The sequence below is a fragment of the Manacus vitellinus genome, unplaced genomic scaffold (genome assembly GCF_001715985.3).
Source record: "Manacus vitellinus isolate BGI_N305 unplaced genomic scaffold, ASM171598v3 scaffold_51_pilon, whole genome shotgun sequence".
In the NCBI taxonomy this organism is placed as follows: Eukaryota; Metazoa; Chordata; class Aves; order Passeriformes; family Pipridae; genus Manacus; species Manacus vitellinus.
In genome coordinates this window covers 2,282,014-2,297,916 of record NW_021940620.1, presented here as the reverse complement: position 1 = coordinate 2,297,916, position 15,903 = coordinate 2,282,014, and the positions used below count along the sequence as shown (strand labels likewise).

The 15,903-nt window shown below is 49.5% G+C and overlaps 1 protein-coding gene across 2 annotated transcripts in view; it reads right to left on the bottom strand.

The window, feature by feature from the left end:
• The window catches only part of JADE2 (jade family PHD finger 2), a 65,161-nt gene extending 52,802 nt beyond the window's left edge, over nt 1–12,359 (bottom strand). For both annotated transcript variants that reach the window (XM_018081075.3, XM_018081076.3), the window contains exons 1-2: nt 12,302–12,359; nt 9,374–9,459 (exon numbers count right to left, since the gene is read on the bottom strand). In XM_018081075.3, coding sequence (XP_017936564.3) covers nt 9,374–9,459; nt 12,302–12,359 — 144 coding nt within the window. The remainder of the gene's footprint in view (nt 1–9,373; nt 9,460–12,301) is intronic.
• Between the last annotated feature and the right edge of the window lie 3,544 nt (nt 12,360–15,903).

The window sequence follows — 15,903 nt, the reverse complement described above, 5'->3', positions numbered from 1 at the left end:
ATTTGAATTGGTCAGACAGTCTCAGGGCATCCTTCAACAAACACAATTAACAGCCTATATACTACAGGCAGAATTAGGCTCAGTTTGGGAAAGATCATGGTCCTTTAAGTCTCTGTGTGCTACAAAAACATCGTTAGAGATACTACAGTAACCTCTTAATACACTGCCAGTGTGAGAGATTTAAAAAAAAAATTAAAATAGGCATTAATTAAACATGAGAAGGGATATGGGAGATATCACAGTCCTTCCAGCGCTGTGTCTGAGTATCCAAACAAGCACAGGAATCCTGCTGAAGCTCATTTTCTACAAGACAGGGTAGAAATACACCCTGTTCTTGCCAGCCCTGCACTGACAGGTCACAGCTTGGGCAAACACCACCTCATAACCCAGTTTTGGTGCCCAGTTCCAATGAGGACAATGCAAACCCCAGTTAGTGTCCCTTCCTTGGAGCGCTTGGCTTTGGTGGATGAGATGCTCCCCTGTGCCCTAACCACACAGGCTGAGGGCAGCATGGGGACCAGTGCCACCTCCCTGCCCTGGCCACCAGCACCACAGAACCACTGAACCACAGAATCACTCAGGTTGGAAAAGCTCTCTGAGATCATCGAGTCCAACCATTAACCCGGCACTGCCAAGGCCACCACTAACCCATGTCCCCAGGTGCCACATCCACACGTGCTTTGAATACCTCCAGGGTTGGTGATTCCACCACAGCCCTGGGCTTAACCATCCTTCCAGTGAAGAAAGTTTTCTTCACCTCCAGCCTAAACTTCCCCTGGCACCAGCACAATGGTGTCACGGAAAACACCATTCTGGAGACAGGTGCCCTGGGGATTTGTGGGCAAAGCCAGGTAGGAATGGTTTCCAGAGGTGTGGGGCACCCAACAGCTCTTCTAAACCAAAATGCTGGCCCATCACCCTCCTCCTACTGATGAAGAGGGAGATGGAGAAGCCTGCAACATGTCATGCAACCAACCCAGGGAGGAGCTGACAGCACCACTGGGGAGCCCCAGCCACCCCCAGGGCTGCCATCCACGGGTAGGAAACACAACAGCTCCATACAAACCTCATGTCACAAGCTTAACTCATTTTCCTTTGCTTACAGCTATCAGGAAACTTCTTCAGTGCTCTCAGCTCTTTGCTGGGGTCATGTCTCCAGCAGCCCAAGTGCCCTGGGGCAGCCTTCTGCTGCTCACCACTGCTCTGAACAAGGCTCAGCCTTACCAATGCTTCTCAACACCCTCAGCAGACACAAAACCCTCCAGAACCTCAGAGCCCGGGCACTGGAAAACGCAACAATGGGACCAGCCCTCAGTATAATTCCTCCCCTCTGCACGGGGCAGATCCCAGGCTCCTGTTTTCCCGCATTAAGTCTCCCCCAAATTCATCCCTTCTGGCTTCTCAGCTCGCGTCGGCACAGGCAGCTTAGTTTTAATTTCAAGCCAAATAAGCACGATTGTATCTGTCTCCCTGAAGATAAGGAGCATCGCGGGCCGGATTTGCAATCTCACTACTTCATTTATTTAGTCCTTCTTGGAAAACAGATAAGCTCGCCCCTCCGACGGCAGCACGCGCGCCCGCACTTTATCACAGCGACGCCTCTGTCTTTTCATGAAGAACTGGATATGCTCAAATTATTAACTATCAAAGCAGAACACTTTAGAAATGATAGAACAGCGCAGAAATTGTAAAGGAAAGCAGATCAGTTGTCTGGAAATCTCCCAACAGCTAATACGCTCAAATTGTAATCTAAATGTCTTTTTGTTTTGAATTGTCTGGGATTAGGGTTGGGAAAAGACTCAATTATTCTACTCAAACTCTTCTGAATTATTTATGAAAACCAAATAAAGGATAAATTGGGCACTGATGAACCGAGGACCTGGCGGTGAAGAAAAAGTTGGGTACCAGAAAACAAGCAATTTTCCCTCAATAGGAGTGTTTACTGTTTCTCCCTGGCCGTGGGAGATGAATTGTCTGCTGCCCTGCACCCTGCTCCCCCTGCCACCACCACAGCCCTGGCCAGGCTCTGTCCTCCCCTTCCAGCCTGGCAGCAGGATCCAGGTTATTGCCTATTGATCTGCCAGCAGTGGGAAAGGCCAAACCAAGATGTTCCTTTATTGCCTCTGCTTGCTCAGAAATCTCAGGCACGTTTAGGGATGCTCAGAGATGCATCACACCGATGCCCAGGGCCAGCCTCCCCTTTTGCTAGTGTCAGCTTTAGAAATGAGGAAAAAGAACATTAAATTGCAAAATCCCAAGATATTTTTGCCTTCATATTGCCAAATGAGAGGGACATGGACTCAGGGTCAGCGTAGTTGTGCAGTCTCAGACCCCAGGCAAAAAAAAAGTACATGGAGAAAACTTCCCTCTCCCTCATATCTCACAGGCCAGGCATCTGGATTACCCATCTTTGCTACTTCCCCAACTTTTCAGCCCACCAGTTCGTGGTGTTGGACTGACTGCTTCACTAGAGCCACAGTCCCAGTAGCCTGGGAAGGTGAGAAGTCACTGGGACACCAAAGCCATCACATTCCCAAATGATACATCAGTGTCACTTGTTATTTCTGTAATTTGCTGTTCTGAGGCAAAAGCTGTATTGATTTTATCTCTCAAAAAGAAAAAAACCCATAGCTAATAAAATGTAACACATCCTCTGATTTTGACAGCCTATTGCTTCACCTGGATCCAGCCTGGCACTGGAAGGATGACACTGTGGGTATGGCACAGACCTGCAAGGCAGAGGTTGGATTCAGCTCCTCCTTGAGCCCCCAGTGCTTCGTGCATCAGCTGCTCCACCTTGGCAAGGATCTGCTGCTTCTCCCACCAGACACAGCCCTGCAGCCTCTCCCTGTGCCCTGCAACAGCTGTGAGGCACCTCCAGGAGCCCTCCATGGACCAGCAGCAATTTGTCCAACACTTGGACAACCTCAGAGAAAAACACATACTCCTGGGAGGAGATGCCCAGGCACACGGTGCCTTGCCATGACAGGAAGGATGATGGCATTGGAAACTCCATCCCTCTCTTAGCAAAGGGCTCCCAGGCTGTGCCGCTTTCCAGCATCCTTCTCCTCCTCCTCTGCCTCTCCCCCATCACCATCCAGCCCCTCTCAGAGCCTCTCCACCACCTTTCCACGCAACCCTTGCATCGATTTCCAGGCTCTTTGATTCATTCACAAACCCCTCTTAGCGAAGTGGCTGACAATCTCCCCATCATTCAGTTCCCACTCCACGTTCTCTGCCAAGGGCTCAGCTTTTCCAGTGACTGTTCTGTAAGTCCAAGCCTGTCAATTATCCCCTTAGCCCCAAATACCCACCCAAAACCACCAAACTCAGACCCCATGGTAACAACGTTCCGCTCGTACGACACCGACTGCTGGGAGGAAGCCAAAAAGACGGAGCTGTTTTGGGCTTTAAATCGAAACGAAAGGAAACACTCGTCTAGCACTGGGTATAATTAGCCCTTAGAGCAGCAGCCAGCCCGGGCACTGCTGTGCTGGACCCAGCGTGGCCCATCACTCCGCCGAGGCGGCACGGCCGCGGCATCACCCGGCTCCGGGCGCCTGCTGCAAACCAGCCCAGGAGAAAACCAGCTCTGCAGGGACCAGGCAGCTCAGCAGAACACAGATGGGCTCCAGCAGGCCGTGTCCCTGCACACGAGGCTTCCCGGGCTGGCAGGAATTCTGTTACACATTCTCCCCTGCCATCTGCACCCAGCTGACCTTGGAGCTTTCAGACCTTGCTCTTCGGGGTGGAGGGACAAGCTCTGCCCCTCCTCCCAGTCCCGGGATAGGATGGTATTTTTAAAAATATGCACTGACATCTCTTTTTTTGTCTGCTAAACGGTTTTAGCAAAAAGAAACCTTTCCAAAGCACTCCACGCTGCAAGGCAGTGGCACAAAATGTAAGAGAAGCAAAGCTGGTTGTTCAAAATGAAGTCCATGAAGGAAAACACACTGAGGTCACTAAGGAGAGGGCGGATGGGAGAGGTGGGAAGGGACTGGTCACAGCCTGCATCCGAGATCTCACATTTGATCCATTCCCTCCATCACCCAAGAGACCTGCAATGCTCCCCCAGTTCCCTCACACACACAGTAGCTGTGTGGGATCTCACAGTGGTGACCATGCCACAGCAGGCACAGGCACTGGGTGCTCCAAAGGATGGGCAGCAGCAGGTCACCACATGGGGATGTGGGAGTGCTTTCTGACAGTGAAATAACAGGTTGTCTTCAGGTTTTGGCTCAATGCTCTTTTTCCTCCCTGACTGCAGCCCTGGCAGCTGTGTCCTGCTACCCTCCCTGCCACAACCACCCTCCTCCATCTGCACCAGGACCAGGGCAGTCTCCAGCTCCCTCCTCACTTCCAGTGGGCTCTGTTAGCCCTTCACTCTCTGAAGCACAAAGTTGTTTGTTGTAGCTCATGAGTCACAAGGTTTTTTGGAGAAAGAGAAAACAACGGGAACAATGGGAGCCCTGGGAATAGTTTTTGGTTGTACAAACTGTCTTCATATCAGCCTGAGACGGTACCTCCGTGCCCGGCCCCACTCCCCTCTAGACTCCCAGCCCTGCTTCCCTGCTGTTATATCACATTTTTCCAGTCCCTTCTGAAATGAGAGAAGCGTTGATACTCGGTAGCAAGGCTCTGAAATGTGGCAGTGCCTGGAGTGTGTGTGCAACCAGCAATAATATTTGCCTGTGGAGAGAAAAATCCTGAACTCCTGTGTCCATTTGGGAGCCAGCCTCCTATCTCTTCATTTAGTCTCGTTTCCTCTTGAAATGCTGGATGTTAAAGATCCAATGAACAACAGAACTTAAAATAGGAACAAGAAGCATTTTTGTCTGGCCCTTCTCAGCATTCAGAAGACAATGGTATTAATCTGTTATCCCCGTGCCAGCATGGGAAAACTGACAAAGCCACTGCAGTCAAACCTTTCAACAGAGACAGATCTTCTCATCCAGCCCAATAAAAGCTTGTCCAGTCTTGCTTGGCCATACTCACAAAAGCTCTCCTCCAAGCATGGACAACTAAATTCACATTGCACTGGGCCATTATATACCTACTGCAGGGGGAAAAAACCATGATCCAATGCATGAACAATTACTTTTTAGAAGGGAAACAACAAGGATGTTTGTTAAATGAGTTAAAACCTTGTATAGAGATATGAAAAGGCATCTTTCAAAACACGGAAGTAACATCTAAACAAGGCAAGCAGAAAATAATGTAAATTGTATAAATTTGTGGTTTCCCCTTCATCCTGAGCCCTGCCTGCAGCTGTGGTCCCCTCGCCTCTTGAAGGTCCTGAGCAAAGGAGAAGGGCCATGAGGATGTCCGGTGGGATGAGCAGCAGAGCTGAGGCTGTGCAGGGCTCTCCTCTCCAGCTGAGAAAGGGGACGGCTGGAGCACTGTCAGGCAGGTGGTTTGCACAAAAATGCAGGCTTTTGTCCCTCCACAATGTATTCCTGCAGTGCAGGTGAGCATTTTGGATCTCAAATAGCTCAGGAGCTAATGACGAACACAGCGGTTCAGGCAGTGACTCAGAGGCAGCATCCCAGGGAGTCCCCGGGCTGCTGATGGCTGGGAGCTGGCAGATAGAACCAGCTACTATCATTGCACACTTGCCTTGTTCTTATATTCTCTCCTTAGACACTGACAACTGTTCCCTGTCAGGAACAGCAGAGAGGCTTGATGACTGCAGTCAAACCAGCGAGCCTTGTGCTCACGTCCCCAGCAGCCCTACAGCCGGGGGCAGGACTGTGCTAATGTGCCACCAACACAAGCAGAAACGCACACTTCAGGCACATCTTACTCCCTGCTGCAGACTCAGAGCCATGACAGGTAGGACCTGAGCGAGCACCCCCTCCTTCCAGCTCCCAGGGCAGGGAGCACGACCGGCGTCTCCTCGCAGGGACCCAGGGATGGGTACCAGCCACCACACTCAGTCTGAATCCAAGCTCTAATGAGATTAATTAAAATCACCAGATTGGTAGACTGCTATCACTGCAGATGCAAGAAGCTGCTGGCAGCTGCCCACGTCCATCCTCTGCCTTCAGGCAGAAGCAGGGCAGCAGAGCCATGCCCACGCCCGGGGCACCATCAGGTTTAGCCCCAAAGGCTCTGCTGCCCAGGAAGGGGCACGGGAGGACGGCTGTCACCTCTGCAAGGGAGACAGCCAAGACAGAGGCCTGGTGCCTGGGACACATCAGGAAAGAGCCCGGGCAGAGCCCCGTGACAGGCACAGATAAATATAATCACCCTCCCTGGCAATGGCCCCTTCGCGGATGTTTACAAACAGCTCAGTACTTTTCCATGGTAAGAAGCTTGTTTTTCCAGATGCCTTGTATCGGGTGGTTTTTAATGTGTATAGTTAATCCCTTCTCACAGAGTCTTTCATAATAAACATCACCCCCTGACCTGACTAATAACTATGTAACACTAATGCTTTTGATTTTTTTATCTCCTGCCTGGGTTGTCAGGGCGAATGCATGTTTCTCTAGGACAGCAGCTCCCAGAGAAACGGGGACACGACTTGGAGAGGGGCAGGAGAGGCCAGTGGGTCCTGCTCCACCAGCCCATCCTCCAGCATCACCATCCCTCAGGACACGCCTGCACCCACTGCAGCTCTTGACAAATCTAAAAGCCACCTGTAAAACTGGAGTTTGAGTTATTGTTCGAAAAGATTTGTCCAGACCCAAATGTCTGGGGGTTCAACATCTGATAATACATTCATCCTGCTCTCCCTGTTACCCTCCTGTGGTTTCCATCCTCAGTGGGATGGACAAGAGAAAGGTACTTCGTCATTTCACGTGAAGTAGTTTGACAGTGGTGTGGTTCACATTTTAAATTTCTCAGTATTTGCTCCAGCAGGACATGATGCCCATCCCAGTCTGTGCCTGAAATCCTCCAGGGTTCCTACAAGGATGTGCCAAGCCCTGCAGCGTGTCACAGATGACAGGCAGTGGATCCCACACGTGGACCAGATGGGTTCACGGCTCATCACAGGAACAGCAGACGGTGGGTCACTTGTGGAAGATTTTGGAAGATGCTGTTGTAGAAGAAATCCATACTGGAATGACCTCCAAACCACCACCCTGCACTGCTGCAGATCTTGGGGCAAACCTGTGTCCAAGCTCACACACTCTGTCCCGATCCCCGGGTTCCACCTGGAGCTGATTTCCAGCAGACCTGGACACAGGAGCCACAGGGGCGATGGAGGGTAAGGGGAGCACGGCCGAGATCTGGACTGTCCATGTGCTTGTGTTCCCACCACGCTTTTGCAAAGATGGTTTGTCAGCTTGAGCATCCTGGCCACACTCCAGCTTGAGCAATCACACATCGCCTCCCAAATTCCCCTGGAGTTTCAGTTCAGATAAGCCACAGAGGTTCACTTTCTGTCCCAACTGTTGCTAAGTTGGGCACTGTTCAGCTTTTGCTCCACTTTATTTGTTCCAGAGCTACATTTCACTGAGAATCCTCCTCAGGGCATAACAGAGCATGAAGCAGAGGGATGAGCCTGGCCTTCCACAGGCACCACATCTGACGTCTCTCCGGGTGCCATGGACTAAGATCTAGTTTTCACTCCAGCTGTTGTTGAGCAGCAACTTGGATCCAGGTCTGACCATCCTTCAGCAAGTCCAGAAGCATTTTCACTTGGAGTCTTAGATTTATATCCAGTAACTTCATTAGCAGCCAGGTAAAATCCTAGATGGCTGATTAAACTAATTCATATTATAAGCAAAAGCGTGTCTGTACCACCGATGCAGTAAAGAGATGCGTCAACTCTTGGAGGAAAGTTTTACTGGGCAGCAGCAGGGTGGCACATATCACACTGTCCTGATGCATGAATCACATCCTGTCACATCTAACCAGGTCTAACCCTGGGCATCTCCACCTTAGGGACTCCTGACAGCACCTGAAGGGCTCACCCCAGGCCTTTATGGGCACATCAGGCACAGGGGTGAGCATTTTTTTCAGAGAGGGATAACGGTGCCAGAGGAGGAGGAGGTAGCCTAAATGCTTTGCTTTCCTTGGGAGGATTCACCTCACAAAAATCACCCCCTGATCTGTATCAAGACACATCTATAACCAGTGCTAATGTTCAACTTTCTAACAGCCTTGTCAGCAGCCAGTGACATCTGCACCCCTGGTTCTTGCTCTCTGGAGTGTTTCCAACTACCTCAGCTGGTCCTAACAGCTTTCCAGTCCCTCTCTTTTCCCACGGCACAAACAACTTGGACTTTTTCAGTCTCTGTCCTTCACCAACACTTAAGATGTATCAATGTAAACCTGTCAGAGCAGTAAAAAACCAAGTGCAGCTGTAATTCAGGCAGTGACCACAGGAAAACCTCAAAAATCTCTACTCAGCTTGATGCAAAAGGAGGATGTTACAGAGGTTTGTGCTCACCAGGCCACAGTATCAGGAGAGGTGAAACGGGGGGAGCTTGGGAAGGAGTTCACATTAGCCATGCCAGCTCCACCTGCCTCTAAACTTAGCTCTGTCTGACTCCAGACCCTGGTCCAGAGGGAAGGGAATGTGAGAACAATGTCCCTCTGGCTTTGCTCAGGCTGCTGCTGAAATGAAGATGACCACTGCCAAACACCGTGGTTGCTACAACAGCAGCTCATGCCTGCTGTAGTTTCCATGGCTCGTGGAAATGTATCCGAGGCACACGAAGGAAAACAGGGCACAGCACTGTCCCTTCCACCTGGGGACACATGGCTGCTCCTGCCCCAGTCCCAGACCCTGCACTCAGAGCTGGCAGGGGAACCTGGGCAGTGTCCCCAGGGTGGGCAGCACTGCCCGTCCCAGCCAGGGAAAACCCTGTGGGCAAGGTCAGACACCGACGGCCTCGGCTTAATGCCCTTGAGCCCCGTGACAGGAGGAAACCAACACAACATGATCTGCCACTCAGCTGTGCTGTCTCTCATTTCACAGCTCCCTGTGCCTCCCACTTGTTCACGGGGAGGAGCCTCCACATCACCCTCCCCTGCCATCAGTGCTGTGACCTGTGCCACTAACGAAAGGGCACCCAGGCGGGCACCCAAACCAGGGAACCTTGGCACACAGACACCCCAAAACTGTAGGACCTCCCAATCCCACCAAACTCAACCCACATTTACTTGCATCAACAGGGGTGGAGTGGGCACAAGGACCCCACACCCTTCATCAGAGATGCCCATCGGGTTTCCCCCCCTGCTCCCTCCAAGCAGAGCTGGGGTTGGCACCACTGCCAGGAGCTGTGGCTCTGCCTTCCTGGAGATGCCTTGTCCTGGCACCCACTGCCCACAGCCAGCCATGGGCACGCTGGTTGCCACACCTGGGCAAGCTCAGTGCCATGGGAAAACCCCCCCTCTGGCAAAAGCCTGAAAGCCCATATACCTCAGAGGGCTTCTTCTCCTTCTGCCGTGACCAGGGGGATTTGGTATTCGGAATTTTGGAGCATCTGGAGGTGGATGTGGTGTGACCTGCAACGAGGCAACAGAGACAGGTTACCCGGAAAAGAGTCAAAAAGTTTTTTCCACATCTTTGCCACCAGCCCCACTGCTACAGCCTCAACCAGCACTCTGGGTCAGCACTAAGAGGCAATAACACCTTGACATGGCATTATTTTTGTGCACACCCCAGGGTACCTCACCAAAACACATTAACATCACTCCTGCTACTGATGATGATGTAGATGATGAAATAGAGGCCCCTGAAATTTAAAAACACTGTTTTCAAATGCAGACATCAGAAATGAGAAACCCAGAGTCACAAGCAAGACAGGCTTCTGAGGGAATGAACCAGGGCTCATTTCTGGAATCAGGAGTCTATTGGGATTAGGAATTAAGGAGATAAAAGTTTTCTACCAAGGATGCTTAAAGACAGGTATCTGAACAGCTCATGGACTTCAGACCCCATGGACAAAACTACTGACAAAATTGGGTCAAACTCCTCTGCCCACACCACGACTAAGAATTCCCACAGCTGTGTGCAGTTCAGCATCCACTGGGAACCACACAACAGAACACATCAAGCAAAGGCACTTTACACTTTTCAGTAGTAAGAGAGTATTTGCTTTGAGATTTGGGAATACTTTCCTCAGGGAGCATTATGAGTGATCTCTGATCATCCTCACTGCAGCAATATCATCAGCACTGCTACCACCTCTGTAAGGCAAGGGTAGCTAAAGCCCAAAATGTTCTGGGACCATTACATTACTGATCTATATTTCCAACCCATATTTGTTAATAATAAATAACAAACTAATTATTGGAATTTTTGTATAAAAATTATGACAGTCCATTTTACCATTGACTTTATCCTTTTATCCTGAATAGGAGGAAACAACACTGCTCATAATCAATGACCAAACACGATGGAGCCCTGTACATGAGGAAGGGCTCTGGCCAGGAGCTGAGCTGACCCAAGGGATCAGGGTGCAGTACCACTGCAATGGGAAATGCCTGTTCCTCCACCAGCTCAGGCAACTGAGCCCAGATAAATCCCACATGCCTATTTCTGCTGGCAAGGGAAGAGGCACCACCAGCTCACCTTGCACTCTTTACTTGCAGTACACTTTCCTGTTCTTCATCAAATGAAAACCAAATGTGGGGGCATCACCTGTTCCCAAAAGACAGCTGGTATTTTCACTGCAGTGTCAAGATAGATGTCACTAAAGAGGGCTCCATATAAATTACTTTTTTATAGCATTTCAGTGCATAACAGGACAGTGCAGGCAAAGCCCACAGCAGACATCCCTATGCTGCAGCCACATGGACATGCTGCTTTACCCAGTGAGCTGCTCAAAGGAGGGCAGCAGCAGCTCCACAGCTTTTATGGAGAGACTGAGCCACTAATTTCCACCTTGCCCCCTCGTTTCAAGCTACAGTGTGATGCTACAACTATGCAAACCTGGATAACACACCACTACCACCCTTTCCTGGCAGAGAATAAAAAAAAGATGGTCACCACTCTGTTTACAATTATCCTGCAGGAGAGCATTTTGTCAACAGCTTAGATATCACCTGCAGCATAAATATCCAAGCCCAACAGAGATAAGGCCATGTTGTTTAATGCCATGATTAAAGATGCCTTACCCCTGAAAGGCAGCGAAGCCAACGAGCTGCTCCGTAAGCCTTCGAGCATCTGGGGATTAGGAGATGGGAAGTTTGAAGCACAGCTTCCAAAACAAACCCCTTTCTGAGATAGAGACGTTTCGTTTTACGAGAAGCCAGTGGTGCTGACAGAGCCTGAAACACTTTCTGTAGGCACAGCTCAGCTCCCAGGCCCCCCCAGGGCTGCAGCAGGATGGGGGTCCCTGCCAGCAGCCCAACAGCAGGTTCCTGTCGGCAGTGCTGGTGCAAACTCCTCTCACACTGACAATTTTTTTGGCTGAAGCTGTGGGAACGGCAGCCAAACCCAGCAAGATCAGCCTTTCCATAACCCCCTGTAATCTCCCCATCATCCTGTTAGGAAAAGGCCCAGAAGTTTAGTGTCTTTAGCAAAGTCCCTTTCGTTCTCGGGTATCCAGCAGCCAGATCCTGTAAAGTGTGGAGAGCAAATTCCCAGCACGGCCCAGATGAAATTACTGTGACATTTGTAAAAGACCAAGAGCAACTAGTAAGAAACTCTGGAGCCCAGACAAGGGATTAGGCTGGTGCCTCGAGGGTTCTGAACACCGAGGCACTGCGGTATGTCTGCAGTGGGTGAAACCCTGGGATAAGTGGGAGAGGAAAGTGCTCTATTTATAGCCAAAATTCAGCACATTTGCACATGTTTATTGTTGAGCACATGCTCCTGTGCCTTCCTGAACGAGGATGAAGTGAGGTAGATGTTGAAAAGCAAGCGTGGGCTTGCAAGTTTTGCTGGCTTGAGCTTTATCCCTTTTCCCACATCACTCTTCAGCCTGCAAAAAGGAACAATGTGGCTCCAATTTTACCCTGACTCCAATAAAAACTTCCCTTTCCCCCATACGACCCAAATCAAGAGCAAACTAGTCTCAGGCTGCAGCTCACAGGAAAGGACAACTCATCTACAAAGGGTGTTTGCTGCTTTGTTAGCAGATCTGCAATCAGCAGCTCTCCTCGCCCAGACTCCTCACACGAGGGAGACACTCTCATCAGTTAAGAGGAGCCACAGCCAAGTGTTTAAATAAATTGGTATCAGCTTGTTGCCGCGTTTCTGACAAACCCAGCCCTGCACACAATTCATCGTGCAGGGACTTCCCAGTAAATGCAGCTTCCTCCAATCTTTGCAAAGTAATTATTCAAGCATTTTCCCTGCTGGAGGTGAATCTTGTTCAAAGCTTTGAATTAAAGGTCTTACTGTCAGTGGTGTCTGAGTTATCACTGCTGATGGAGTACTTGCGTCGTTTTTCTTCCATCTGTAACAAAAGAAATTGAACATTATACTTAATGTACAGAAAACTCACCTCAGCACCAAATCACTGTTATCTCTAAATATCTGCACACCGTGTTAACCCAGCACCAGTCAGTCCTTACCCTCAAGACAGAAAACTACCCAGAGGCTGAAAAAAAAGGAAGAAAACAATCCTCACAGGGCTTTTGAAAACTTTAAGGTGTGAGTGTCTCTTTGCCAGCCTTCCCCACTCCCAGGAGTTACCGTGGGTACACCTGGATCACTCAGCTTTGCATGGCAAATTGTCCAGGCAGGATTTGCAACCAAATGGTTCTTCCTCTGGAAGAGCATTGCCATGGGAGGGTGCTCCACCACGGACCAGAGGATGCTCCACCACGGACCAGAGGATGCTCCACCACAGACCAGAGGATGCCCCACCACAGACCAGAGGATGCCCCACCGTGGACAGTGGTGCTGGTGGATGGGACAAAAGATGTCCTGTGAACCACAGTCCTGGGCTGCAAGGTTGAGAAATGTGAAGACAGAAGAATGGAAACTGTGCATGCTCTCGGTATGTCTGCAAGGGGAAGTACAAGCATCCCAGACCTGAAGAGAACCCCTGTGTACCACAAGCCTGGGGTTTTACCCACTGACTCATCTTCCCATTCAGCCAGTATCTCCTTCTTTTAAAGACTTCTGGGGTATCTGTCACACAGGCAACATGCACCAGCCCAGCCCAAAGCACACTTCCCACCACCCTGCACTGCTCTGCCTGCTCCAGCACAGCCGGGCAGCCCCGCAGCAGCTCCCGCGGGCTGAGCAAGTGGCTTCTGCACAGCTGCTGTGACTTCTCCATCCTCTCAGAGTCAAAATCACAGCAGCAGGTACCACCACACCGATTAGGAGACCCCGTTTCAAGCTCAGCTGGTTTGCTTTGTGACTTTGAACAAGCCACAGAAGCGCTTGAAATCAGCAGGTTCTCCTGAACTCGCCCCTCGGGAACTGAGCGCTCAGAATTGAAAGTCAAGAATCTGTATTGGTAGGTGCTTTAAAAAAAAAACACAAAACACAGAAGAAAAAAGGTATTCTAACTTTTAAATACCTCAGTTTACCAATGTGGCTAGTGACTGATGAACGTGGCCCCCAACACAGGGCTTGGGGAGCTCTGCAGGGAAAGGGATACCCATGGACCAGACAACACCCAACAGGCTGTGAGCCAAAATACATCCACAGGAAAACAATGTTAATCTCATGCACATCTTCCTAGTACTTTCTGAGATATTTTGCGAGAGTCTAAAGGCGTTGAGATGTCATACACACTACTGCTTCCACAGATGATAAGTGGGAATGATATTAGACACCAGGTTTGCGTGGTTTGGTCACAGCAGCTACAAGCAGCACACACACTGGATAGCAAGCTAGAACATGACATTCCCCCCAAACATCAGGAAATGTTCCACATAAGCACAAAAAACCCCATGCAATATCTGTATTTTACAATATATGTGCTCTGTGTTATCATAGCATTATCAGGGAAAACACTACAAAGTATCCTAAACATTTTAACTATCAGTGTTGTGGTAAGGCATTGCCCTGTCAAAACGTGACTTAAAACATTCCTTGAGAATATGGCAATATCAATAGTTTTCCCCCAGTGATTCAAGGGGAAACAGATGTTATTAGAACAGCCTGGTTCCAAGTAGCCATTAGGTTTTGCTCGGGGAAAACGAAATTGAAGACAGTTTTAACTGCAGCTTACTTACTTCTACTGGACATTCTACCTGAACCTTTTAAACTGGTTTCTACTGGTCTGAAGTGGCAAACAGGCATTTGGAGCACAGAGCAATGCTTTTATTGATTCTGGAGTTCCTAATCACAGAGATTAAATACGCCAAAGCCAACGGAGGGAAAATAACCACCTGAGCTGAAGCAAAGGAATGCTATTGATAGCCAGTGAGATTTCCCAGGTTTCCCATCTTTGCCTTTACAGCAAGACAGTATCACTGACATCACTCTCCTTCCAGGGCAGGGAAAAAGTTTACAATCAATGCTCAGCACAGGCATCAGATGCTGGGACCGGTTTTGGCTCTGATATTTATGTGAGGAGATGCACTGATCATCCCTCTAACTGAACTTGGTCCCTGCATCCTGCTTCTGTCCCACACCCACCTACAGAACACCCCTGAACGTGCTCACTACATAACAGGACGGATTGATATTCACATACAGAAGTGGTTCACATTGCAGGTGAAACAGTGGCTCTACTTCAGTAAATCATTTTGCCACTGTTTGGCAGGATCCAGGACAGCATCCTCTGAACCAAACTGCATCAAATTTCTGAGTGAAATTCTGGCTTGAGCAAAGTGGGGACATCTCTGAACAGCAGCACTGAAAGCCAACGACCCCCCGGGCAGGGGATGGCACACAAGGTACTGTGTGCCTGAAGGGAGCAAAATTTGTGACCAAGACCAGCCCATTCCAGAAAATGGTTAAATTCCAGGCCATGCTAAGAAGATGCTGTTTTCTGAGGGACTCATCAGGAGCAGCCCAACAGTAGTAAACCGAGGGCACTTAACTGAGGAATTTACTGTAGAAGAAGGGTAATTTGGCCATTTCCCCATCTGGATCACAGAGTTATAAAGTCTGATGGTGGCTGGGCTCCCACCACCCCTTTGGCACCGCGGGGGGGACCCACTGCCCACATCCTGCCCAGGGCTGGAGCTCCAGCTCCCACAAGCTCTCAGGAGCAATTCAGTTGGTGAACTACTGAGCAACTTATGTCTCCACAAAATACGGTCTCTGCTCCAAAATTAATCTTTTGTTTACATTAAAAGTTAATTTCACCTTTAAATGACCCATTCCCCGCATGGCATCATTAATAAAGTCATAAACAAATACCAAAAAAATTTGTAATACTTTGAAAAGGTCACTCTTAGGTCAAACTTGGCCCAAAATCTAGTTTTTACAGAGCCAGAAACCAAGTGAAAGGTTTCTATGTAGGCTTGCTTAAAAAATTCAAACAGAAACAGATGTGGGTTTCTTTTATAAACAAATGAACATCCCCCTGAAGTGTCTGCAACTCAAATCCACAGGCACAGCCCTGGCTAAAGCCTGGAAACCAAAAAAACAGAATTGCTTGCAAACCAACACATGTTTAGCATTGCCTTTGTTCAAGCTGAGAAAGGCAGATAAATGCTAAACCAAGGAAAATGATGGCCCTCCATCAGCCTAAACAAATGTAAATCACAGGGGCCTTGGACAAATTAGCACCAGGATTGGCGTTAAAATTGAGATGATGGTCTGAGGCTGGCTGGTCCTGCTTCACAGCAGGGGAGGGCTGGAGAGGAGCTCTTGGGAATGCAATTTTGCCCATGCAACCTGGGAGAGGTGAAACCAGCAGCACTCCTGGCACAGATACCTGTGCCCAGGTCCTGAGCTCCTGTCCCCTCTGGGCACAGTGCCCAGGGACAGGTGCCAGCTCCCATCCACACTAAACCAAAATGCCTTATCCAGCCTCCAGCCAGCACAGAACTCTTCCTCTGCGGACCCCTCCACCATCCCTGTGCTCT